This window comes from Coffea arabica, chromosome 11e (genome assembly GCF_036785885.1).
Source record: "Coffea arabica cultivar ET-39 chromosome 11e, Coffea Arabica ET-39 HiFi, whole genome shotgun sequence".
NCBI lineage: Eukaryota > Viridiplantae > Streptophyta > Magnoliopsida > Gentianales > Rubiaceae > Coffea > Coffea arabica.
Genome location: NC_092331.1, coordinates 62,487,517 through 62,512,871, shown reverse-complemented (window position 1 = coordinate 62,512,871; position 25,355 = coordinate 62,487,517). Strand labels below are relative to the sequence as shown.

General features: G+C 38.4%; 3 protein-coding genes across 5 annotated transcripts; all 3 read right to left on the bottom strand.

Annotated features, from left to right (window-relative positions):
* Positions 1 to 224: 224 nt before the first annotated feature.
* Positions 225 to 5,523, bottom strand: LOC113717909 (glycine--tRNA ligase, mitochondrial 1). The gene is made up of 9 exons (XM_027242754.2): positions 4,473 to 5,523; positions 3,349 to 3,731; positions 2,856 to 2,973; positions 2,338 to 2,532; positions 1,962 to 2,186; positions 1,694 to 1,753; positions 1,508 to 1,588; positions 860 to 1,265; positions 225 to 692 (listed from the first exon to the last, which is right to left on the bottom strand). The coding sequence occupies exons 1-9, from the start codon at positions 4,974 to 4,976 to the stop codon at positions 457 to 459; spliced, it is 2,208 nt and encodes a 735-aa protein (XP_027098555.1). The 5' UTR covers positions 4,977 to 5,523; the 3' UTR covers positions 225 to 456.
* A 155-nt stretch (positions 5,524 to 5,678) lies between these two features.
* On the bottom strand, positions 5,679 to 10,087 carry LOC140021585 (uncharacterized). 3 transcript variants are annotated; one of them, XM_072072774.1, is made up of 6 exons: positions 9,213 to 10,087; positions 8,331 to 8,820; positions 7,507 to 7,870; positions 6,672 to 6,742; positions 6,088 to 6,186; positions 5,679 to 5,947 (listed from the first exon to the last, which is right to left on the bottom strand). In XM_072072774.1, exons 2-6 carry the CDS (start codon positions 8,619 to 8,621, stop codon positions 5,843 to 5,845), a joined length of 930 nt encoding a protein of 309 aa, XP_071928875.1. In that variant the 5' UTR covers positions 8,622 to 8,820; positions 9,213 to 10,087; the 3' UTR covers positions 5,679 to 5,842. The 3 variants fall into 3 exon arrangements, with proteins under 3 accessions (XP_071928875.1, XP_071928876.1, XP_071928874.1); XM_072072775.1 differs by having other exon boundaries at positions 9,484 to 10,087; XM_072072773.1 differs by having other exon boundaries at positions 9,515 to 10,087.
* Positions 10,088 to 13,269: 3,182 nt separating this feature from the next.
* On the bottom strand, positions 13,270 to 17,657 carry LOC113718664 (uncharacterized). The gene is made up of 3 exons (XM_027243554.2): positions 17,510 to 17,657; positions 16,418 to 16,687; positions 13,270 to 14,072 (listed from the first exon to the last, which is right to left on the bottom strand). Exons 1-3 carry the CDS (start codon positions 17,655 to 17,657, stop codon positions 13,441 to 13,443), a joined length of 1,050 nt encoding a protein of 349 aa, XP_027099355.1. The 3' UTR covers positions 13,270 to 13,440.
* Between the last annotated feature and the right edge of the window lie 7,698 nt (positions 17,658 to 25,355).

The following is a 25,355-nucleotide window of genomic DNA, read 5'->3' as shown; positions in this document are numbered from 1 at the left end:
AATCAAAGAGAGAATAATAAAGTGACATATAAATTTACGTGTAATCCATTGTGATTGTGGATGCCCTTATGGTTTGTGCCAACAACAAGAATAATGTAGTACATTCCTTCCCAACTTCCATCATCACAAGACAGCGCTCAAAATATAGTCTAGTTGCGTCATCTTACTTCCACCAAGCGGACCGAGGAAGAATTCTAAACTTTGTCCCAAAAATTGCACGTTGATGCTCAAGCAAACCTCCTATTGAGTTAAATACCAGGGCTAGGTGTAAGCAGAAACTTGCAACGTATTCAGCCAAGAGGTCCACAAATGAAAAGAAACAAAACTGTGGCTCCAAGTTCCGGCCATCCAAGTTGCTCAATATATGTAATCACTTTGTTGTCAATATAATTCCTATGGGAAAAAAAAAATAAAAGAAAAAGAAAAAGTTCTAGCCATCCAAAATCAGCAAGTCACTCACTCCTCATCTACAGACCCTGAAGAATGAAGTGGGTATGCCTTTAAAATGTCATCCCATGTGCTCTGTCCATCAGTCACCTCCTTGACTACTGCAGCCACATTTTCCACATTAACACGAATTTGATCCTTGCTATCCCTCTCCCGGATTGTAACTGATGACGTTGAATCGACTGTGACCGCAAAGGGCACACCAAGTTCATCTGTTCTGGCATAACGTTTTCCTATGGAAGTGCCTACAAGAATTACATACACATAATTTAAGCATACTCACAAGCATCGTCCCCAACATGTGGAATTGAGTGTCATTAGCTTTCCATTGCATTGCATTGTATGTGGAACAACAGGGCAAGATAAATGCTTTACTTTGCTACAGGAATGTATGGTTTATTCAGCTGCATACCTGTAATGTCAATCTTATGCGAAATTCCAGCTGCAGTCAGTGATTTGGAAATGAATTTTGCAACTTCTTCATATTGCTGATTCTGAACCAGTGGGAACACTGTGCATTTTATGGGTGCCACAAGAGGAGGGAAACGGAATACATTTAGCTGCTCATCCCCAGCTTTACTTGGCCTGGTGTAGAAAGCGTGCTCGAAAAGACAGTATATAATCCGACCAATCCCAAAAGATGGCTCAATCACAGAAGGAGTAAACACTCTCTGGTGCTCTTTCTTTTTCTCCTTGGAAATAGATACCATGTTTTTCTTAACAGTTACGTTTTTCCCAAGAGAGCATATGTAAAACTCTACCTCTCCTTTGGATTCCAGATCAGCCTTCATCTGCAGAGCCACTTTCTCGTCCATTACCTAAATATCAGGAAAAAGGAATTACTGGGTGATTTAACTGGAAAACTTTCACATATCCTTGTTTAAGGTTCACACTGCTGGACTCATAAAACTGGAATCGGCACTGTTATTTCCCTTTATTCATTCATCTGTCAGTATTCTTTCAGCTCGAGAATTTACAAGCAAACATCACTTCCATAAACATTTAGGCAAACAAGTATTTTCAAGTGCTCTAGGAGGAGGGCAAAGAAAGCAAGAGATACCTCCAGAGCTTCAGTGACCATCTTTTGGTTCCCTTTGAATGCAAGGCCAAGTTCCTTTTTCACTGGAGCTATAACCAATTTCTAGCACAAGCACCAGTAATCAAGTCAATTACTGGCAAAGTTACAAAAGAACCTTTAAATATCATTGGACAAGGAAAAAAAAAAAAAAGAGGAAAGCTTAGCTACCTCAACTTCTCTCGGTTCTGAATACTTCTCTTGAGCCACAAGAGCTACACCACTTTTGTCCTATCACAGCAAAATGGAGCGCCCAATCAGCAAGAGATATTCAAGACATGTATCTCACATAGCCATACAAAAATTTCAAAGAAAATGATTATGTTATCATGAGATAGATAGTCATGAATACCATAGCTATATCCAGAAGATGAAAATCTCCAAATCAGAAGTAGGGGGAATACAGACATTTTGTATAATAAAATACCGATGTTCTTACCGAGTGAGCGCAGAGATCATATGCAGATCTATCTGCAATTCCAACACATTCAATCCAGCCATAAGAACATTCAATTTCAGCATCCCAACAATCTGCAGCATAGTGAGCCATCTCATTTGCAAGGTGCTGCCTGAAGCGCAACCGTTCCTTGTCTATTCCCAGCCGTGTTAGGAATAGATAAACTCTCCCAATGAAGTAGCCAAGTGTCTCATTATTGACAATTCCCTACAGTAACTTGGGTTAGAGAATATCTAGTAATGCATGATCTTCTTATAAATGTCAAGTAAACTGATGTGCATCCTTAATTAAATGAACATTGGCAATTGAACAGGAGGGCAGTGCAAGAGAGGAAAACAATCAGGGAGCATGAACCGACCCTTGCAACTGCTTCACCAATCTGAAGTCTCTCTGCAGATTGCCCAGACATTTGTCCTTCCCTTGGAAACATTAGAAACTCCAAGCTTGCAATTTCAGAAAATTTTGGGTGAGATTTATCCTGGGGATCAACAAAGTGCTCAATTTCTGCTAATGTGAACTCACGGACTCTCAAGAGGCCTTGCCTTGGAGATATCTGGACAAAAACAAAAACAAGAAGTTAAAAACTGAATTGTGGGCAACTCCATGTTTAGATCACACAGACCTCTTGATATTTGTTTACAACTTAAGAAAGACAAGTGCCTCAATCAACCAAAGCTTGAACCTAAATTATGAAATAAAACTGAAGTCAAAGCCTAGTTTAACTGAAGAATTTATAGTATAGATACAAAATGTCCAATAGCGTGCTTTTTTATTTGTTTCATTTATTTTTCTGAGAAAGGGGGAGACTTTTAGAAACCATTAGCACGTAACTACAAACAACAGAATAACAGATAAGCACTTTGAAAAGGAAGATACCTCATTTCTAAAAGCCTGACCAATTTGAGCAGCAGCAAAGGGAAGCTTGTTCCCATTGTAATAATAAAGATCCTTAAAGTTTACAAATATACCTTGTGCTGTTTCAGGACGCATATACCTGTACAATATCCAACTCATAAAAATTAGCAGATTAGCCACCAAAATCCTATTGAAGCAGAAAAAAGTTGAGAAGAATGTAAACCTCAGGATGACATATTCACCCCGTAAAAATATGCAGCACTTGTGAAAAGGAATTATCATACGTTGAAATAAGAGAATCCTCATTTGAAAGGCATGAAGCGTTTATGGAATATCGTTTATATATATATATATAAACGATATTCCATAAACTTCAAATTGAACTTTCAGTTGCCAAGTGCTCCTAAAAACAGCAGATCTTACTTACGAAAACATATATCTGACTCTAGCAGACAACTGGACTTGCAGACTAATAGTTTACCTAAGTGAGAAAATTAAGAAACCTGATGCTCACCCAGGGCTCAGGCCAGAGGGTCCAATTGATGTTTGAAACATGAGATTGAATGGATATGGATCTGAAAGATGATTTTTAGTATCTGGTGCGGTTATTCCATATTCCTTGATCTTTGCACCGAGCTTCTCAGCTGAGAGATCATCAAGAAGTGCAAGAACATGTTTCAGCTCTGCAGCCTTTTCTGCAGTGATGGTCAAGTCCTTTTCAAGCTTGTCTTTGCAGTAATCCTTGAGCAAATGATCAGCTCGATAACAGGTGCCAGTCTTCTCATCCTTAACCATGAGATCAGTGAACTTCTCAACATGGCCTGATGCCTTGAGGACAATTTCAGGGGTAACACAGGGACAATCAACTTCCAACATGTTCTCCTCCAAAACAAAATGCTGAAATAAAAGAAGAGTAATTAGATTGTGATTTATTCCATTTAACAGTGTCACTTTTTTTTTTTCAATTTACTTTACCGGTGGCAGATCAAGGGTGGATGAATAGGTTAGCATGTAACCTTTTGAAACCACGTCAGAACATTATAGCATATCAACATAATGGAAAGCTAAAGGTCCATTTCATTTCTCAACTGTTGTGATGACATTTCGTATTTGTTGCACATATATAGTCATTATTGTCCTCGAGAATCTGAACAGCTTCAGTTGAAACGAGTAAAGAAATTGCTTTTCTGATCATTCGCCTCTTATGTGATACGCAAAATGTCACTTAAGACGAATCAGTAGATTAGCTGAATCAACACTGAAGACATTTCGATGAAGCTCCTTAAAAATTCGCAAATCAAACACAAACATTAGGCATGTACTATAGCATACTACATAAGACCAAAATGGGACAAAAGCTTTTAGCAGCTAAGTTAAACATGTGCACTAGAGTGAGGGCGTCAGAACCAAGATTGCGCCATGTCAAATCACAACAATCACAGCTAAGCTTGTGAGAATGGGGGGAAGAAAACACAAAATCGGTTGTAGGTCTTCTTCTGAAAAGCCAGAATATTTTGTGTGTGTGTGTGGTGGGTGGGGGGAGACAAAACAGGTATTACCGCCTGTGATGCTAATGCAGCAGCGACAAAAAAAAGGGCAGAAGTGTGCAGCAACGTGGAAGCACGAGAGGTGGTTTACCTGACGCCAGAAAGCGAGGACATTGGACTTGACGGCACAGCCTGGAGGCCCATAATCATAAAGACCAGCGACTCCTCGATATATCTTAAAGGAAGGCATGTAAAACAAACGGCGTTCGAGGGTGTTAACGAGGGCCTGACGGAAGGCGTCCCGGTTGTTGGTGGCGGATTGGAGGAACTGGGTCTCGAGGGAAGCCTTGTCCAGTTTCAAGGCATTGAGGGATTGAACAGCGGCGTCGATATCGGACTTGGGAGCTCCGGAGGCCTTCAATTGGCGAACGGCGTTGGCTTGGGCTTGGATGGTAGCCAGCTTGTCGGCTAATGCCTTGCGGAGGAGGGAGTCGTCGCCGTCGGGCATTGGGAGAGTTGATGCGGTAAGGGGGCGGCGAGAAAGGAGGGAGATGGGTGGTTGGAGGGGGCGAAGGAGGGAGGAGGACGGTGAAATGAGAGCAGAGACCAGTAGTCGTACCAGCGAAGGAGGAGAAGAAGTTGGCAGCAAATGCATGCGACGTTTTGTCGCGTTAACGGATTCGTTGTTGGTTTGGTTTACTAGACCAGAGCAGGACTACCTTTTTTCTTTTCGTTTCTTTTTTTACTAACAATCCTATGCTTGCTGGATTGTTAGGGTTTTAGACCTCACCTGATTGTGAGAGCTTGTAGAACCAAGTGAGAATAATAGTGTGACGCGGTTAGGGTCTGCTTTTATTTCCCTCTGCTCTTATCATCCCTGGAAAGATGACGGTGGTTGCGTGAATGACTGTCGACTAGAGTTTACTTGCTTACAAGTCATACTGCAGATTGAAAGGTGGGCAAAAAAAAAAAATCTAATTACCATCTGAAGTTCTTTTCTGATGCAAAAATTTCCAATATGAGACGATCTTGTTCATATCATACTCCCTTCTCCCTTCCCTGTGCTGACTGAAACATTAATTCAATGATATCTTGCCTAAGTTTCTGGAAGTATCTTTCTTTCCATCGCCAGGGAGTTGTTCAGAAGGGATGATCCTTTTTGCAGTCAAAGTTTCATCATTGCTAACTTCAGGGTCGACTGGAATATTATCATTCTTGTGTTTTTTTTTTCCTTTTTTTTAATTCCAATCTGCATTATCATGTAAGGATAATTGTGCCCAGTTGAAGATTGCAAACAAATAGACCTACCTATTTTTTATGGGACGAAGGGATTATTTGGATATCCTTCCAGTCCGTATTTGCTAATAACCAGCAGATTACATACATCAACCCATTATGTACAAAAAAAGATACACGAAATATAATGTCTAAGGAAAGCATATATACATATAAGAGAAAACTGGGAGGCAGCAAACTACGATTATTACTCAAATTTGTTGGCCAGGTGTATGATTTGCCCAATTAAGATCCTGACTTCGTCTCCCGCTCCAGCTTATTCATAAGCTCCTTTTTCTCTTCTTCCGGCAAACTATTGAACATAAAGACGGATTTATCTCCTATATCATCCTACAAAGTGAAGAAAGTGGGACAGAACAGAAAACCGCATGAGATTCTAAAAAACGGACAAATAACTACCTCTTGAACTCCAGGATTTTTTTTTTTTTTTTTATGTCAAATGGATCACAGAGGAAGAATGAAGAATGTACCTTGATGGGCTGGAAAAACTTTCTTCCTGCGAACACCACAAAGAGAGCCATCCATATACCAAGTAGACTAACTTTTACTCCATCATCCATCAGGCCTGTCTGCATACAAGAGAAACCAATGACGATCAGTCAACATTCAAAGCATTTAGGTAATGATAACCAGGAGCCAAACGCACCAAGAAGCTTTATAACAAATGTAACGCAAGTTCTTAACACTGTTGTCGTGGGAAGGCGTGTTCAATTTCAATCTTAATAGCCTAAAATCCGCCAATAAAAGAAGCACCGCATCTACATTCTTTTGAATAATTTCCATCCTTATAAACCAGGTCGTTTAATATGTTCCCTATGCCATAAAACTCTAATGTAATCAACCTCCTAAAGCAACACTGTCTACAATACCGACCAATCCCTGACTCCTTTCACTCAAATGAACGGCTTAAGGCTTGACCTCAAGAAATGGAAGAGGTTTTTTAGCCTGCCATGCCAAGGAAAGAACCTCATTCCTATAACTTAGTAAACAGCTCACACGTCATAATTTAGCAATATCTAAATATAGCAGGCAACATTTCATGTATAAGGAGTACCAGGTGTCCAAGCAGAACTGCAGGAATAATGAATGTGAGAATACCAGCTTCCAGTTTGCCATAACAAAGACCTAGTTTAAAAGTAGCAAGAATCAGATCTTCAGGTCCCCATAGAGGAGAACATTTCTGACAAGGGAAAGCAACTTTCATGCAGGGCATTACGGGGTATCTTCACAACTATCTATGTAAAACCAAAATGGAAAATGCAACACAAAATCTGCACAATTTCAAATGAGTAAAAATTATCACATCTCCAAAGTAATGCTGCTCAGTTTCTTACATTTACGATGAGACAACATTGGCTAAAGAATACCAGGTCACCAACCCCTAATATTTTCTACACTTTTTTTTTTGACAATTGTTTCACTTGCATATTTATTTTTCCTTTCTTTCCTTTATCTGAAATTCTTTAATTTTCTTCTCTTCTTTGATTGTTTTAATTTAAAAAATCAAAATCGTTTTATGAAATTGGTTTTCAGAACCTCATGAATGTCTACAGCTGAAACATCTGTTAAATTTCCCTTTGAACTTTTGTCAGTTATCCCTAGCCATAGTTTTGAATACTTGGTGTACTTCTCTAAGCAAGAACTCATCCCTTAAACAAGCTTAGCATCCCAATCTCGCAACCAGTTTACTTCAGTTCAATACAATGTTTGCAGATAGGAGGTTATCAAAAGTAGAATTCTTCTGCACCTATTACCATATTCACATACGGCACAGTATAATTTCCTTCACATTTCCTTAGACATCAACATGGCATTCAATTACCTCAAATCATCTCTGTAGTTAATGTCTTTTTAAAAGATTGTCACATAAAGAGGTACTGAAACAATACCTTCCTTGAAGACAAGTCCAGTGAGGGCAGCAAAGAGTGGACCAACAAACCAGATAGCTGTTGGATTTTCAATTACATAATCTACTAAAGTTTTTCCAGCTGGTTGAGCAAAGCTTGCATAAGTAACCAAAGATCCAAAAGCACCAAGAAACCACAGAGCCTGAAGCATGCGCTTGATTTGAGTTACATAGATGTGAATAAGGTAGAGTGACAAGCCTAATCCACAAGCTCCAAGAGCATGGAAGAGGTCAAGGTTTGTCTTAATAAAACCACCGATTGTAGAATCGTCAGGTAAGAAAGCTGTAGATGATGCAAGAACAAATGATGCAGCAGCAGTTACTAACCCTGACCTGTACAGAATCACCTGCCACAAGGGCAATCCCAGCATCAATGAAATGCAGATGCACAGATGAAAAAGAAGATAAAAAGTAATAACTGAGTCATACTCAAAATTGAAACTGAAACATGATTTCTTTGAATTCTTGGCAGTCAAAACTAACAAATCCCAAAATCAATGGAGACCAGTGATGAGCGGAGCAATAATTGTCAAAATGATAAACTGGCTATTCAATTTCAGTTATTCAACGCTGGAAGGTTGCAATTTTGAAGTGTAATGCTATGAAACCCACAAGGCACATAGAGTTCAATCGAAATTTCTTCGTTGGTTATTGTTTGGAAATTGAACTGAAAAGAATGATTAATTAGTAAGCTAGCTACATTGTTGTGTTGTTGAGAAGCGAGTATTGTACAAGCATTTAATATACAGTAAAAGAGATAGGCATGAGATTAGTCCAATGAGGAGAAAAGCAGAAGAATAAATTTACCTCCTGAACATCAGAGGGTTGAATGGTCCAGGGACCATAAACTCCTTGATACACCACTGCCTCTTCTGATGGCTGTGAGCTGCTTTCTCCCACTGCCTGGCACTTGGTGGTGATGGTTTTACTCTGAGGAATTGAAGTCCTAGGGTTATTATGCAGCCACAACCCAACCACAGGAGCATTATTCAATTTCAAGGGTAGCCTTAGCTGTCGCCCAGGAGGATCAACCGAGTTAACCAACAACGGCGACAAGGCTGACAAACTACTACTACTAGTACTGTGGCACGAGTACATGCCTGCTGCTTCGTCTCCTTCTTGTTGGTAAATTACTAAGGTAGATTAGATACCCCTTTCCAGATTCCACAAGAGGATCACAATCAATCGGCCAGAATTCCCAGTTACTAGTTTGGCACTGTTCTGTCTGCTAATTTGATTGGTTAACTGGTAAGTATTACTGGATCATACTGCGCGATGCGTGATGAGTGCCCAGACACTGTTGTTATATAGGTTAATAGTGGCAAATACACAAAACAAAGGATTGATAGTAATATGGAAACCAGTGATTGAGCATTTTAGTCAGCTGAATACAATTCAAGCTAGTAAAAAAGCCAGGAGTCATGAAGAATAGAAAGACACAGTAAAAAAATAAATAAATAAAATCTGAAAAAAAAAAAGAAAAAAAAGAAAGGCCGTGCTTATCCCATCAATTTTTTTTATCTTGTATTTGAATCTCAAGTATGCCAGAATCGATTCCGGTTACACCTATTATATTTAGGAAAATAAGTCATTCATCACTCAGCAAGTACAATAGCTCATGTCTACTGCATACAGATATTTATTTAGAAGGTCCAAGTGATTCAAAGGAGGGGGGACGGACTGACTTACGGAATTTCGCGAGATATCAACTTTCAAGAAAGAAGAAGAAGAATTAACAGTCAGAGATACAAAAACCCAACGTAGCAGAAGCTTTGACTATTTGCTCATGATTTATATAGACCATCTATCTAATGTTGAGATTTATATAGACCATCCAATAATTAACCATTCATTCACTGGCAACATGCAATTAGCAATCCTTCAATCAAAGCCAGCCAGCCTCAGAAGAATACAATTCGATCAAATTGAATACTACTGCTACTGCTACGTAAGTACGTACTTGAGATAGAAATGAAGATGAGGAAAATTACAGCGTTTTATTCGGCGGAGGCGGGCGTAGGAGTGGCCGTGGTTTTTAAGAGGATAGATAACTGTTTTGGAATTAGAATAGATATAATAATAAATTTGGATGAAGAAGATAATGGAGCCAGTGGTGGGAGTTTGCGGTGAGCAGCTGAGTCATGAGCGGAGCCGAGGAAAGCAAACCCGAACCGACAAACCCCGGAACGGATCGCTCAGGAGATTTTTTATGGCTTTTGGACCAACCCACCCGTTTGTAAAGGTCTACTCTATTCACATAAAACATCATGAACTCCATCCACAACTCGCATAAAAGTTGAAGCGAGGCCTTAATGATCTTCTCTCAACGTTGGCCCAACTTGTGATCCAGTCATTCATTCACACATCATTTAGTGATTTAAAATAATTTAAAAATTGATAACTCTTACGATAACTTACACTCTGAAGGGACCGTAGAACTTCCCGCATAATTATTATTATTATGAGGATATCAATAATGAATTTACAGAGAGAGAGAGAGAGAGAGAGAGAGACGGTATAGCGGCGGATTGACGAAAACAGAGAGAGAGAGAGAGTGGTGAAGCACCGTGATGTGATTCTCATTATTAATAATGTCAAGGAACTAGTAGTGTTACGGAGAGGACATGCTTTTCATTTTATTCACGCTTTTTTACGTGCATGAATGAATAAAAGTTAACTAGTGAGTTCTAAGTGATGATCGTCGCATTAGACAGGAAAACTGGAATTGCAATGATAAATGTAAAGCAAATTATAGCAGAGATGGATGGTTAGTTATATAACACGGCGAAGAAGGAGAACCATCACGTGCATTGTATGTTGGCAAAGGTTTATTATAAGCGCAAAATGGAAGGAAGCGTGCCGCATTTGTCGGAGTCGGTGGCCGGTGGTGATGCCAAATTTTTGACATTTACAGCACGCAATCCAAGAAGCCGCAAAATTTGACAAACTGATTGTTTTTTTTTTTGTCGAAACGATAGATGTCCCATAACCTAATCTAGCCTAGTTTAAGGGGAAGGGGAGGGGGTTCGATGTGAGTACATACTCCATCGATGAAGGTCAATTAAGACCGCCACAAATTATGGCAAATTTGTGGGAGGCAGGGATTGAACCCCTGACCTCCAGCATCACCTTTAATGGTGATGACCACTGGACAAACTGATTCGAGAACAACCAAAAATATTGAAGAATTTGACAAACATCATCATCATCAAAAGCAACATGCAAAGCAAATTTCTTAATATAGGAAGATTCTGTACCAAATTACGACTTAAACTACATGAACAACTTAAATAGATAACTAACCTCCTTAATTGTAAAAATTTTCATATTTGCCTCCTTAATTGTAAAAATTTTTATATTTGTATTTATCGCTTAAGAATAAGGTTGTGTTTGGATTGCATTTTCCGTCATTTTTTATGGAAAAATTACTGTAGCGATTTGATATATGTGAGGGAAAAAAATGATAGGAAAATGTGATCACGGAAAACGACAATATTTTCCGACGGAAACAAGCAATCAAAACAAGTCCTAAGTGATTTTGAGTCTTTTTTTTTTTTTCTGAGTGAAACTCATATATATATATATATATATATATATATATATATATGCATGTAGATGTGTGTGTTCAAATAGATTAGAGGTTACGTAGGCAACAATATCAATATGTGAACTTTTCTCATGTAAATGCACTCAATTTTTTTCGGTCAAAAAATGCACTCTACTCCCTTGCTCAAAAAATACATAGGTAGTAGTAGTAGTTCTATTTAGATCGATTTTAGACCTCCTCCATTTCCATTCCTAATGAATCAGAGGGACAGACCCCAAGGCCAAGATATATACAACAGATTCATGCGACAACTTTCAATTGGTTCGTGGGTGGGCCTTTGCCTTTCTTTCATACCAAAACCAAAACCTGAGGGAGGAAACGAAAAAATAAAAAAGAAAATTATGAAAGAATGGTCCCCACAAGAAGTTCACGCCTGTGTCGGGATAAACTAAACTTTCACGTCAGGAATCTTAGAATCAGATACTTACTACTCATAATGCAATAATAATAATAATAATGCTGCAGCAGAAACCTCCGTTAGTAAACTTTTGCTCCTCCTGTTTACCAACATTCCTTTGGTATTGACGGCACCACCAATACTGTTGCATGCATGCAACCCCAACAAATCCAAATCAGCTGGTTTCTTTTCTTTTTTTTTTTGGAGTTTGGAATTGGGGGGTCTCTCTACGACCTGCATGCTTGTCCTTATCTTTTCTCAAAGCGTCGCCGCTTCTCTCAGGCTAATTCATGATCCTTCTTAATTTGACTATGAATCGGGAAAAAGTTGGGGATCGACATTTGATTATTAACTTTATAAACCTCCCTTCACTTCACTCGTGATCTTGTTCAATTCCCGAGGGGTAAAGGGAAGCTTATATATATGAATGTCAAGATTATTGCCATTACACCTGACCCAGACGTCCCTGCAGAATTAATCTAGGATGTCTGATAGGATTTTGAAGTTTGTGTTTGATCCAATAAACTGATGAATATACATTAGGTGTTGATGCCGTATCACATTTATGCACTCCTACTTTGTCATCACACGTCACATCCGAGAGTCTCTCGATCGATCGCAGGTCGAATTCCAAGATCAATCCCCTACGGTTGATGCTTGCTTGCTAGAATATCCCAATGCATGATGCATGCCGCGTGCGCCTGGTCTAAATACTCCAGCAAAATTCACAGCCTTTCTTTTGGTAGTGGCTCCATCCAGATCATCCGCCAACACCATTTTCGGCTAAATATTTAATTGATGGCGATGTCGGAGGGGAGGACGAAGACGATCCTGCGCTATGATTGATTGACACCCCAATTTCTTAGAATCCGACAGAATGAAATGAATGTATGAATGATTATACGCAACTTGGGAGCGAGCGAAAAAGATTGATCACGTGCACCGCCACCGCCACTGACGCGTGATTCCGTAATAGTGACTGGGTAAGAAGAGCCTACGGTCCAGGGAGGGCTTCCTTATTCAGTCAATCAATCAAGACATGGATTCTTTACCTTTGTTCCCGACCCAACTTTCTTCTGCTAAGCTTCCTCGCCAACTTTTTGCTGGGATATTATTGCTGGGCGACTATCATTTATGCCTTACTGCATCATGCATGAGGTTATTTATTGATGGTTTCTTTTCTTCTTTAGGTCACATCCCTCAGGCCAAAAATAAAAAAAATATCTTTTCGTCACTTGCACCAAACTTTTCGGGATCACAACTGACTGGTTTGGGTTATATGACTTTTTCTATTTTATAAGTTTCGAGATAATGACATAGATACAGAAAGAATCGAAAACAAAATTAGAAGATGAATACCCATTAACCACCCTAGCTAAGCGAGATCACAAAGAGGGAAAGACATCTAAACCCAGAAAAATAGGGGCCAGTGGAGATTTTCACTTAGACATGAATTTCCAAGGGAGCACTTGGTGCATCATGATACCAACGGTATCATGGGGATTAAAGTTGTTTACTCCTCCTCTTTGCCTGAGAGCACTTTCTAAACATTGTGACTCAATAACACCAACCATATGCTATAATGTCTGCGTCTCTTTTCAATTTCAACAACCCCCCCCCCCCCCCCCCCCCAAAAAAAAAAAAAAAAAAAAGGCGTCTCTGACAATTAGTAATACAATACTTCTTCTTAAATGCAAGCACTATGACCAAGTTAATAGCCGTACATTTTACGGATACTCTAATTTGGAGAATCAAAATCCATCATCCATTAAACATCGGTACGTACGCACATCCAAATTTTAACCACATAATGCTGTTGGTGCATTGGATTAAAAAACTAGAAGCCAGCACAAATTTTTCGCTCCTCCTCCTGCCACTAATGATATCAACATGACTGACTATCGACAAGGCAACTAGTGATCTGGGCTCTTAGGATCAAAATCCTTACCGTATTTTAGAAAATCGGAGCTACAAAAGCTCTGGTAATCACACTGTTCAGAGGAAAAACTAGAAAAATCTTCTTGCGGTTGCCGATGCAGGTCTGGGGTGACAACATGAGCTGAAGGGGATGTGATTTGGGGATTAGGTTGCAGTAGTTGTTGCTGATCGTAGAGAGCCGAGGCGTAATAAGGCAGCTCTGCATCGGTGCTGGAGAGCAACTGAGCGTACTGGAGAAGATGAGGGTAATTAGTCATCGTCATCGTGTCGGGGGGAACGTTAGTGTTACTCGGGTTGATCATCGTCTCCGTTGCTTCTTGAGGGTTTGGATTATACTGCTGGCGAGACAATGATGATGATGAGACGGCGGTAGGGTAGCGCAGTTGGGATTGGGAGTACTTGCCTCCTTGGACCACCCGTTCGGGGAAATTAAGCTTGGCTTTGGTGCCTTTGAACCTCAACGCAGCCTCATCGTATGCAAGTGCTGCATCCTCAGCCATGTCAAACGTCCCTAGCCAAACTCGAGCTGCCTTTTTGGGATCCCGTATTTCAGCCGCCCACTTCCCCCATGGTCTCCGTCTCACTCCTCGATAATGTCTTCTTCCCGCTGTTCTTCCATAATTACTACCAGTATTATTACTTATGATGCATCTGTTATTTTCACGTACTATTATATCGTTAATAAAATACACATGAATGCTTTTAGAATTGGCCAATGGGACAAGAGCTACCGTACACGGTACATCCCCTCATCAATATTCTCTCACACATGCATATGCATATATATATATATATATATATATATATATATATATATATATACATACATATTGATTTCTATAGCCGCTGAACATGTACATGTTGGAGTCTGAAGTATGTATCTTCATCATTCATGTTATACATCAACCTTGTTTAGAAGCCCGACATTTTTTTTAACACAATGTGTAGTTGCACTAGTACTATATATATATTTGGTAGGAAACTAGCTAGTACTATATATATAACGATGCAAGCAATGCCGCATTAAGCAGCTTGTTGAAAACATTACTCGGACTGGTCTGACTAAAAGATCATATAAGAGCACTCGCTGTAAGTAAAGGAGTAGGTCCTGTAGTAAGATTGTATTGAACATTTTTTTCTCGGGGAAACAAGTATTTTTTATTATAGGATACAATTATTGAATTTGGAAATTGATCCAAGGGCTTGTCATGTGCATATATTACTCATTTAATCTCATCATCATCCTTTTACTAGTTGAGATCCTCTGTCACATTATCCTGTGCTAAATTCAGCGTCAGTCTCACTTGTTATCAAAGTCAAATGAAGATAAAAGAAACTTAAATAAAAAAATACCGGAACGTGGTGCGAGGATACCATGTGTTCCTTTTACATATTACCATAATATTGATCAAGTGCACCCAGAGTCAAAAGTCTTTTTTTTTACTAAGAACACGTTCCCAATAATTAGTAGTAGCTTTTCAGTTTAGGAGGCTACAGTGGCGTTTAAGAAAAATATCACACTCCGTCCATCATTACACGGAATCTGCAGTCTAGATAGGCTTATACGAACGAACCAGCAGTAGTTAAAATGCGTCCTTTCTATATACACACACACACACATGATAAGAAGGCAAGGCATAGCAAAAATTACTATTTAGGTCGGCGACCAAATTTTTGTACTCGAATAGATCGATGAAAATTGGAAACCATTCGATATTAGATTGATGGGGCACACGATACGTATACATGCTGTTGTATACTATGAGAAAGAAAATAGATGATATACCATAATAGTAGTGCAATAGATATCATGACGGCAATTAGAGTGGCTGAGAAGGAAGCATGAAACTTTCCACATGGAAAACCTGAAACACGAGAGAGAGGGAGAGAGACTCGATATTTGGTAATTCCATTTAGATTTGAGTACAACATGCAAAAAGGAGATCAGGAGAAGTAAGTAGTGATCATCATAAGGGAGTGAGTGAGGCAAGTTTGATAAGTACTTGCATCCTTGGAGGATCTATAAAGAGCAAAATCATCTTCAAGGGAATTGTCCACCTTATATATACGGCGTATGATAAAAGAACATGTGTTGCATGGAAGAAAACGGGAAACAGGAAAACCAGAAGCCCTCGTCCCCTTGCGGTGGATTGATTACTAGCTACTAGTACTACATTAGGAGGCTTAGTCCCAGTCCCTATCTTTTGATGAGATGAGACATCCAGATTGGTGGATGCGGGAGGCCTAGCTAAGCTCAAAAGAGAGAGGGTTCTTTACGGAAAGTAACATGCTATCTAATACACTGAACCTGGCTCCTAGTCCTACCTCAACTTAACAAGATACATATGGATAATATTTTGTTTTCTTTCTACTTTTCTTTTTTTTTTTTTTTTTTTTTGGGGTGTATCCTACTTTGATAACTAAACTGCTTATACTGCTGCTTTAATTCAAGATATACCCAAAACTGACAACAGGATAAAGACAAGAAACCAAAAATCTCTCTCTCTCACTCTCTCGAACCGAAGTCCTGGTCCTAGAGCAAAGGAAAAATTATCGTAGGCGGAGGCGGAAGATTTTACATACTCATTAGCTAGCTGTATATAGATAGATATGTTCGCCACCCCATACAGATAGATTTAAGAAAAAAAAAAAAAAAACAACTTTGACCGTGAAAATATAGTACTCTATGCTATAGTATGCACATTAATAGTACTAGTATTCAGTTTTTTTCATATAGAAAAAGGAAGTTTTTTTTTTGGTGTTTGGGAGGGTTGCTTGGCGTAGTGGTTAGATTTGCTAGGTTTTGAGTTTTGACACTAAAATTTGCAACCTCGATCGATAATTAAAAGTTAAAACCCAGAAGCTAAAGCTAGATAAGGTAAGTGAAGAGGAGGCAGCATGTAAGAATCATATTGATGACAGCAAAATAAGGGCTCAATTAGTTTAGTTTACCTTGAGCTTCTTGCCTGAAAGAAGTAACAGCAGCAGCAGTAGCAGGAGATACGGCGGACTCCAGAAGTGGGTGTGTGCTGTCGGGACTGTACTCGGAGGAAGCCACCCTTGTAATAGTTTCATTTTCGAATTCCAAATCCACACCACCATCGAGGGATCCATGATGATGATCTTGACCTTTGTTTTTCTCCTCCTTTTTCCACGCTTCCGAAGAAAGAGGCCGCTTTCCATGTCTTCGATCCAGCACTCTCCTTTTTATTTTTTTTTCTTTTTAAATTGAATTACTACAATGATTTAGCCCCTATTGATTGGACGATCGGCTATCTCCCTAGTGTGTCCCTGTCGGTGCCCGGTGCCGGGTGGGGGATATGTTCTTTCTGGGAGGGGTATTGGTGTTAAACGAGTGGCTTAGCTATATATAGATATGGATGCTACCCAAATATAGCAAGCAATGAGTCCTAGTGTATAGTTTGTACAGCAGTTCCAGGTCCAGGAAAAGCTATTATGGTAGCACATAGAAAAAGCAGTGGTGCTGGATCTGTTATTATTATTATTATTGCTGCACACGATACGCTTGTACTACTAAGCTAAGTTGCATTCAATTCTTGAAAGCAAAGGATGGAATCCTTGGACTCGGTGTGAGAGAGAGAGATTGAACTGGAATGATTAAGCTTTTATAGGTCGATACCAGTACCCACTGCCTGCTTGCACAGGTTCTTTTACTTTTTCATTTTCATTTTCTTTTTTTTTAATAAAAAGTATTTCCACTCATCCTTTTCCATTGATTTTTTTTAGGTCAAAATTCTTCTCCATTGATTGAAACTCTCAATGATGGCCACAAATTCTTTGTTGCCCAAGATTTGAGTTCTAACTATTATAAAAAAGAATTGGTATACTCTTGGTTTCGTCTGGATCAGCAATTTTTTGGGGTATTTTTAAAATATTTTACTGTAACAATGTACATGAAAAAAATTTTACTGTAAATATTTTTCGTAATATCTTTGGAGGTATTTTTGGGATATATTTTAGGGTATTTTTAAAGTTTAAACATTTTTGTGATATTTTTTAAAAATTACCACCACCACTCATCACTGCCACGACCCCTCTGTTCTCCTCCCTCTCTTTCTTCATGCTTCTCCCTCCTTCCCCCTCCCTCTTCCTCCTCCCTCTTCCTCCTCCTTTCTTTTTCCTCTATCTCTTTCCTCTTCCCATCTTCCTCCTCCCTCCCCTTCCCCGCCATTCCTCACCTCTCCCCTTCCTCTCATCCGAATCTGATTGAAGCTAAATCGAGACCTCTAGTTACAATATCGCAGCCAAATCACAGTCCTTCTGATCGTGATTTGGCTAAGGCCACGTCATAGCTTATGGTCAAGGCCAAATTTGGGGGGAAGGGGAAGGGTGAGATGTGGCGGGAAAGGGGAAGGGAAGGGAAGGGAGGAGGGGGGAGGGAATGGTGGCGGCAGTGGTGGTGGGTAGTGGTGATAGATGAAAAAAAAAAGGTAAATTTTATTTTTTATATTTAGAGTTGTTTTTAATATATTGTATAGATGTACTATTTTTAAAATTATTTTTATTTGTGTGTTATTATAGTATTATATATGAAAAACTTATTTTTCAAAAAATGAGAAATCCAAATGGAGCCCTTTTCTTTTCCAACTTTTGTATATTGGATAAAATTGAATCTACACGACGGGTAAAGTATTAAAAAAAAAAACTTCACGCACACATACATACATGTGTTTATTGCTTTACTTATTCGATCATGAATATTAAATTGCAATTTACCTTAAGTTTCAAAACAAATGGAGGAAATAAAGGTACTCTTGTACTTATGGATTTAAATTATACTACTAGAAAACAAAACTACATTCTGAAAAAAAAAAAAAGATTATGATTGACACGCGCGTGCTCACATATGTAGATTTATATCTGATATTGATTTACATATTGCTTTATGAATATTAAATCGCAAATTAACTGTTACTTTCAACATAAATGATTAAAATGAAGAAAATAAGCATGCTGTTTGATGATGGATTTAAAATATTACTAAAAAGCAAGATTGCATCCTGCCCAAAAGATAAGGATTAAATTCTGCAATTTCATTCAATGACATATTATGATTGTAAATTAGAAAAGAAAATGATGAAAGTCCACTAAAAAAAAGGGTCGATCATTGTAAGATTTAGCACTTGATTTACTAATTAAGAAACACAAAATGTTTGTTGGATTTTCTACGTCAAAAATGGGTTTTTCTAATGGATGGCCGTTGGCCATGGGTTAACATATTTAAAATTCACTTAACCTACCACGTATATGCACATACTATAATCATTACCTTCCCTTGCATTTATATACTTTCATTATCTAATCTTATCTACCATTCCTTGTATTTATTTACTTTTTTTCAATTATATATTTTGACGAGCATCCATTGGGCACCTGCTAGACATACCCATCAAAAAATTACTAGTACCATACCATGATATAAATATAAACGCGTTGTCGCGGTTGTGGTGCTTCTTATTTTGCACAGGCCTTTAGTGCATAAATTTCAGGACCATGTACTTGATACAAAAAATGCTAATGACACAAGCAGGCTTCATCTTAGGCAACAAAAATGGTTTGTTCAAAGAAGCACTAGTTTCGATTGGGATCAGAGCAATTGATTCATGGAATTTGGCTCCTCTCTAGTGAATTCTCTATCCGTTTCCTACAATATACATCTAGATCACACGCGTCTTCATTTACTTGGAAGAGACGATGATCATTTTAAATTTGACTAATCCTAGCCCTTGTCAACAAATAAAACCACGTGTCATGCATTCAGAGAGAATTCACAGGAGAATAGCCAAGTCTGTGATCAATCAACTCGTGCTAATTAATGATGTATCTCCTACTACTAGATAATGTTCTCCATTGTTGGTAATAGTTTGTAATGAGTATGTTGAAATCCATTGTCCCACATTGAAAGAGGATAAAGTGCATGTTGCCTATATATGAGTCATTGTCCTATTCCTTTACAAACTTGTTCCAAGATAATAGTTTGGAGGGAAAGTTTGGTGGGAAACTTATTTCAAGATATATAAAATCTTGACAAGGGCACTTGGGCACTTGGGGCACCTTGGGGCTTTCTGAAAGGGTGTCAATCAGAGGTAGTTAATGGCGGTTGGCGGTTACATTTTGCAGACATATCTGTTAATTGGCTAACTACCCAAACGCCTATTCAATAAAGATTGCATCCTCTGATAGTGCCTTGAATAGGTGCTTCAATCCTTTTAAATAGTAGGATTTCGACAGAATTAAATCACTTTTACTTTTCATTTGATAGTTCTTAGACTTTGTTGTATCCTAGAGGTAATTTGTCTAATAGAGGCAAATAACACCTTAAGGAAAGTGCTTTCACGCCTCAAAGTCTCTGTATTTGTCTAGTATAGTTTTGTTCTTTACTACAGTTTAATAACAATCTTAAGGTGTTAGTATCAACAATGGAGTCAAGTTCTGAATCTGCGTTCAAAGTGATGAATCAGGACTTCGTGAAGTTGGACAGATTCGACGGCACTAACTTCTCCCGTTGGAAGGATAAGATGATGTTTTTCCTGACGGCTTTGAAGATTGCTTACGTTTTGGATCCTTCTCTTCCTGAAATTCCAGAACCTAAAGATGGTGATTCTGATGAAGTCAAGGCACAACACAGGAAACGCGCAGAGGACGAGTTGCTGTGCAGAGGACACATCATGAACACTCTTTCTGACCGCTTGTATGATCTATATACTGCAGTCAAGTCGCCAAAGGAAATCTGGAATGCGCTGGAATACAAGTATAATACGATGAAACAAGGTGCGGATAAATTTCTGATTATGCAATATTTTGATTTTCGTATCATTGAGAATTCTTCTCTTATGGATCAGATTCATGATCTCCAAGTGATTGTGTCTAAGTTACATGATCTGAAAGTGGAGATATCTGAATCCTTGCAAGTTGGAGCAATTATAGCCAAACTTCCAACTAGTTGGAATGACTATAAGAAAAAGTTGCTCCATACTACTGAATCATTCACTACAGATCAGATTTTAAAACATTTGCGTATTGAAGAAGATACCAGAAATCTTCAAAAGAAGCAAATAGAATCTGATGTCAAAGTGAATGCTTTAAGTGAGAAGAATTCACAGAATTTTTCTGGTTCCAAAAGAAAGTCTCCAGATGCAAGTACATCTAAGGACAAGAAGAAGAATAGAATCTGCTATAAGTGCGGCAAGAAGGGACATTACAAGCGTGAGTGCAAAGCAGATAGCAACAAAAAGCAAAAGAAAGACAATGCCAAAAATGCAAATCTGGTTGAACAAGATGTTGCTGAGATTGTTGCAATGATTTCGCATTGGAACATTGGCATGATTTCTGAGTTGCATGTGGCTGCTGCAACCAAATCGTGTGACTGGTGGTATGATTCTGGTGCCACCGTGCATGTTTGTAATGATAAGTCCCAATTCAAGACTTATGAAGAAGTTCCTGATGGTCATAAAGTATTGATGGGAAACCATGATACAGCAAAGGTCATTGGCATAGGAAGTGTAGACTTGCAGTTTACTTCCGGAAAGAAACTTATACTGGCCAATGTACTTCATGTTCCAGAAATTAGGAAAAATCTTGTGTCGGCTGATGCCTTAAACAAAAAGGGGCTAAAGGCTGTAATAGAGTCTAATAAGCTTATCTTCTCTTTGAATGGTGTATTTGTAGGCAAGGGATACTCTTGTGATGGAATGTTCAAGTTATGTATCAATAAAAATAATGTTTCTGTGTATATTGTTGATGCTTCATATTCTCTTTGGCATGGTAGATTAGCGCATACTAATCATAAAACTTTGCAGTTTATGTCTAAACATGGGCTAATTTCGTTCAAAGATAATGTTGAAAAAAGGTGTGAAACATGCATACAAGCAAAAATGACCAGATTACCTTTTCCTAAAGCAGAAAGAAACAATGAATTGTTGGATCTTGTTCATTCTGACGTTTGTGAATTTAATGGGTTTCTAACAAGAGGAGGAAATAAGTATTTCATCACATTCATTGATGATTATTCAAGATATGTGTATGTTTACTTGATGAAAACGAAAGATGAGTCATTTCATATGTTTAAGTGTTACAAAAATCTGGTGGAAAATCAACTAGGAAAGAAGGTTAAAATTTTGAGGAGTGATAGAGGTGGGGAATATCTCCCTGCTGATTTTTCTCAATTTTGTGAAGAAAATGGAATTATACACCAAACTAGTGCACCTTATACTCCGCAACAAAATGGTTTGGCAGAAAGGAAAAATAGAACTTTAGGAAATATGGTAAATGCCATGATTATAAGTTCTGGACTGCCTAAAAATTTGTGGGGAGAGGCCTTACTGGCTGCTTGTCACATACATAATCGAGTAACTTCGCTTAAATCGAAGGTATCACCATATGAATTATGGAAAGGTAGAAAACCAAACTTGAAGTATTTTCGAGTTTGGGGTTGTATAGCCTTTTATAGAGTCCCTGATCATAAAAGGACAAAATTGGGACCTTAAGCACTTAAAAGTGTGTTTGTAGGCTATGCTGAAAATTCAAAAGCATATCGGTTGCTAGATTTAGATTCTAACGTCATTGTGGAATCTAGAGATGTCGAATTTTTAGAAGATAAATTTCTTTATAATTCGACAATGAGTACAGATCCAAGCCAAGAGCCACCGCCTGTTTCCAATGCTAGACCCTCCAATAATAATAAAAGGAATGCAGGGGACATTCCAAGTGAGTTAAGGAGGAGTCAAAGGCAACGGAAAGAAAAACATTTATCCTCTGATTTTATAGATTCACAAGCTATTGTTTTCCTAGTTGAAGGCGATAGACAGTTTCTACTTGACAAGATTCCTATCTTGTTAACTGTAGAAGATGACCCTAAAACTTTTAGTGAAGCTATGAAATCGAGAGATGCATCGTTTTGGAGAGAGGCAATTAATGATGAAATGGATTCATTATTAAGTAATAATACTTGGATCCTAGTTGATTTGCCTCCGGGTTCTAAACCAATTGGCTGTAAGTGGGTATTTCGAAAGAAATATGCTACTGATGGATCTGTACAAACTTTCAAGGCAAGATTAGTAGCAAAAGGATTTAGGCAAAAGGAGGGAATCGATTATTTTGATACTTATGCACCAGTGGCTAGAATTACATCTATAAGAGTACTATTAGCATTGGCTTCAATGTTTGATTTGTGTGTACATCAGATGGATGTGAAAACGGCCTTTTTAAATGGTGACTTAAATGAAGAGGTGTATATGGATCAACCAGAAGGTTTTGTTCTACCAGGGAATGAAAAGAAAGTTTGCAAACTAACAAGGTCTTTGTATGGTCTAAAACAAGCGCCTAAACAGTGGCATCAAAAGTTTGAATCTGCTATACTCTCTAATGGTTTTAAATATAATAATGCTGATAAGTGTATTTATTCCAAGTTTACTAGAGAGTATGGTGTGATAATCTGTCTATATGTAGATGACATGCTAATTATTGGTACTAATTACAAAGGCGTTGAAGAAACTAAGAAGTATTTGTCTTCTATATTCAAGATGAAAGATCTTGGAGAAGTAGATACTATCTTAGGAATTAAAGTTAAGAGACATAGTGGGGGCTATTCTTTAAGTCAATCTCATTATGTTGAGAAAGTTTTGAACAAGTATCAACATTTGAAGATAAAAGAAGTAAGCACTCCTTATGATCCTAACTTTAAGTTGTTTGAAAATTCTGGAAAGCCAATTGCTCAATTAGAGTATGCTAGTGCAATTGGTAGCCTAATGTATGCTACACATTGTACTAGGCCAGATATTTCATATGCAGTTTGTAGACTCGCTAGATACACTAAGAATCCTGGTATAGAGCATTGGAAAGCTATAGGTAGAATGCTTGGATATCTTAAAAGGACAAAAGATTTAGAGCTTTCCTATAACAAATTTCCGGTTGTACTTGAAGGTTATTCCGATGCAAGTTGGGTAACCAGTGTATGTGACAAAGTGTCTACTTCTGGATGGATTTTTATGTTGGGTGGAGGAGCTGTTTCTTGGGCATCAAAGAAACAAACAGTCATAACTCATTCCACCATGGAGGCTGAGTTTGTAGCCTTAGCAGCTGCATGCAAAGAGGCCGAATGGCTAAGAAACTTACTGTTAGACATCGAGTTGTGGCCAAACCCGATGCCAGCCATTTCTTTGCATTGTGATAGCGAAGCCACTATGTCTAGAGCGTTAAATAGAATATATAACGGCAAATCTAGACATATAAGTCTAAGACATGAATATGTCAGACAATTATTGAATGATGGCATAGTCACAGTAGTGTATGTTAGATCATTCAACAATTTGGCGGATCCATTCACTAAAGCTCTCTCAAGAGATGTAGTGAAAGCAACGTCATTGGGAATGGGGTTAAAACCCATTGTCTAAAACCACTAGTAATGGTAACCCAACCTCTCTTCTAGCACTAACACTAGGTGAAAGGTTTAAAGGGTAATAACAAGTTACTAATAAGTGGTTGTGAGCACTAGAAATTGTATCATACCATTCCAAGGTACTAGTGCAGTTTGATACATAAGAGGCTGAGTATCATACTCTTAATGAAGTTAAATATGGTTTCATAGTGCCTTGGTAATAAAGGCTAGAAATGTACTTCACCTATATGATCATGGGAGTGGTGCCGCTCCCAGCAAAAGTGGGGGTTTTCTTTTGTAAATGATCATGAATCTAGGATGGAGCACACGGCCAGTAAAAGTGCTAAAATCATTTCGTGAACTATTCTCCGAAAAGGTATAATCTTGTGTGTGCTATTTCTGTTTTAACTTTAAAGTTATGGTTTAAGCAATGTAGCCACCATAACTTGTTAGAACAAGTGAAATATTTACACTAAGAGAAGGGTTTAAGTTCACAAACACCTTTCTCTATGCAAGATAATATGAGTGCTGATTTGATTTCATTACAAACTAAGTGGGGGATTGTTGGTAATAGTTTGTAATGAGTATGTTGAAATCCATTGTCCCACATTGAAAGAGGATAAAGTGCATGTTGCCTATATATGAGTCATTGTCCTATTCCTTTACAAACTTGTTCCAAGATAATAGTTTGGAGGGAAAGTTTGGTGGGAAACTTATTTCAAGATATATAAAATCTTGACAAGGGCACTTGGGCACTTGGGGCACCTTGGGGCTTTCTGAAAGGGTGTCAATCAGAGGTAGTTAATGGCGGTTGGCGGTTACATTTTGCAGACATATCTGTTAATTGGCTAACTACCCAAACGCCTATTCAATAAAGATTGCATCCTCTGATAGTGCCTTGAATAGGTGCTTCAATCCTTTTAAATAGTAGGATTTCGACAGAATTAAATCACTTTTACTTTTCATTTGATAGTTCTTAGACTTTGTTATATCCTAGAGGTAATTTGTCTAATAGAGGCAAATAACACCTTAAGGAAAGTGCTTTCACGCCTCAAAGTCTCTGTATTTGTCTAGTATAGTTTTGTTCTTTACTACAGTTTAATAACAATCTTAAGGTGTTAGTATCAACAATGGAGTCAAGTTCTGAATCTGCGTTCAAAGTGATGAATCAGGACTTCGTGAAGTTGGACAGATTCGACGGCACTAACTTCTCCCGTTGGAAGGATAAGATGATGTTTTTCCTGACGGCTTTGAAGATTGCTTACGTTTTGGATCCTTCTCTTCCTGAAATTCCAGAACCTAAAGATGGTGATTCTGATGAAGTCAAGGCACAACACAGGAAACGCGCAGAGGACGAGTTGCTGTGCAGAGGACACATCATGAACACTCTTTCTGACCGCTTGTATGATCTATATACTGCAGTCAAGTCGCCAAAGGAAATCTGGAATGCGCTGGAATACAAGTATAATACGATGAAACAAGGTGCGGATAAAT

Bases quoted from the DNA above. Each gene is read 5' to 3' on its own strand.
- LOC113717909 (XM_027242754.2), bottom strand. From the start codon at position 4,976: ATGCATTTGCTGCCAACTTCTTCTCCTCCTTCGCTGGTACGACTACTG. The intron at 1,754-1,961 runs GTAAGAACATCG...TTGCTGTGATAG, and splicing joins ATGATCTCTGCGCTCACTCG to GACAAAAGTGGTGTAGCTCT. The intron at 1,589-1,693 runs GTAGCTAAGCTT...TGCTTGTGCTAG, and splicing joins CAGAACCGAGAGAAGTTGAG to AAATTGGTTATAGCTCCAGT.
- LOC140021585 (XM_072072774.1), bottom strand. From the start codon at position 8,621: ATGTACTCGTGCCACAGTACTAGTAGTAGTAGTTTGTCAGCCTTGTCG. The intron at 7,871-8,330 runs GTAAATTTATTC...CCCTTGTGGCAG, and splicing joins AACCCTCTGATGTTCAGGAG to GTGATTCTGTACAGGTCAGG. The intron at 6,187-6,671 runs GTACTCCTTATA...TCTTGTATGCAG, and splicing joins CAGTTCTGCTTGGACACCTG to ACAGGCCTGATGGATGATGG.
- LOC113718664 (XM_027243554.2), bottom strand. From the start codon at position 17,657: ATGGCGGGGAAGGGGAGGGAGGAGGAAGATGGGAAGAGGAAAGAGATA. The intron at 16,688-17,509 runs GTGATGAGTGGT...ATTCAATTTAAA, and splicing joins AGAACAGAGGGGTCGTGGCA to AAGAAAAAAAAATAAAAAGG. The intron at 14,073-16,417 runs GTAAACTAAACT...ATGGAAGAACAG, and splicing joins TTTCAGGCAAGAAGCTCAAG to CGGGAAGAAGACATTATCGA.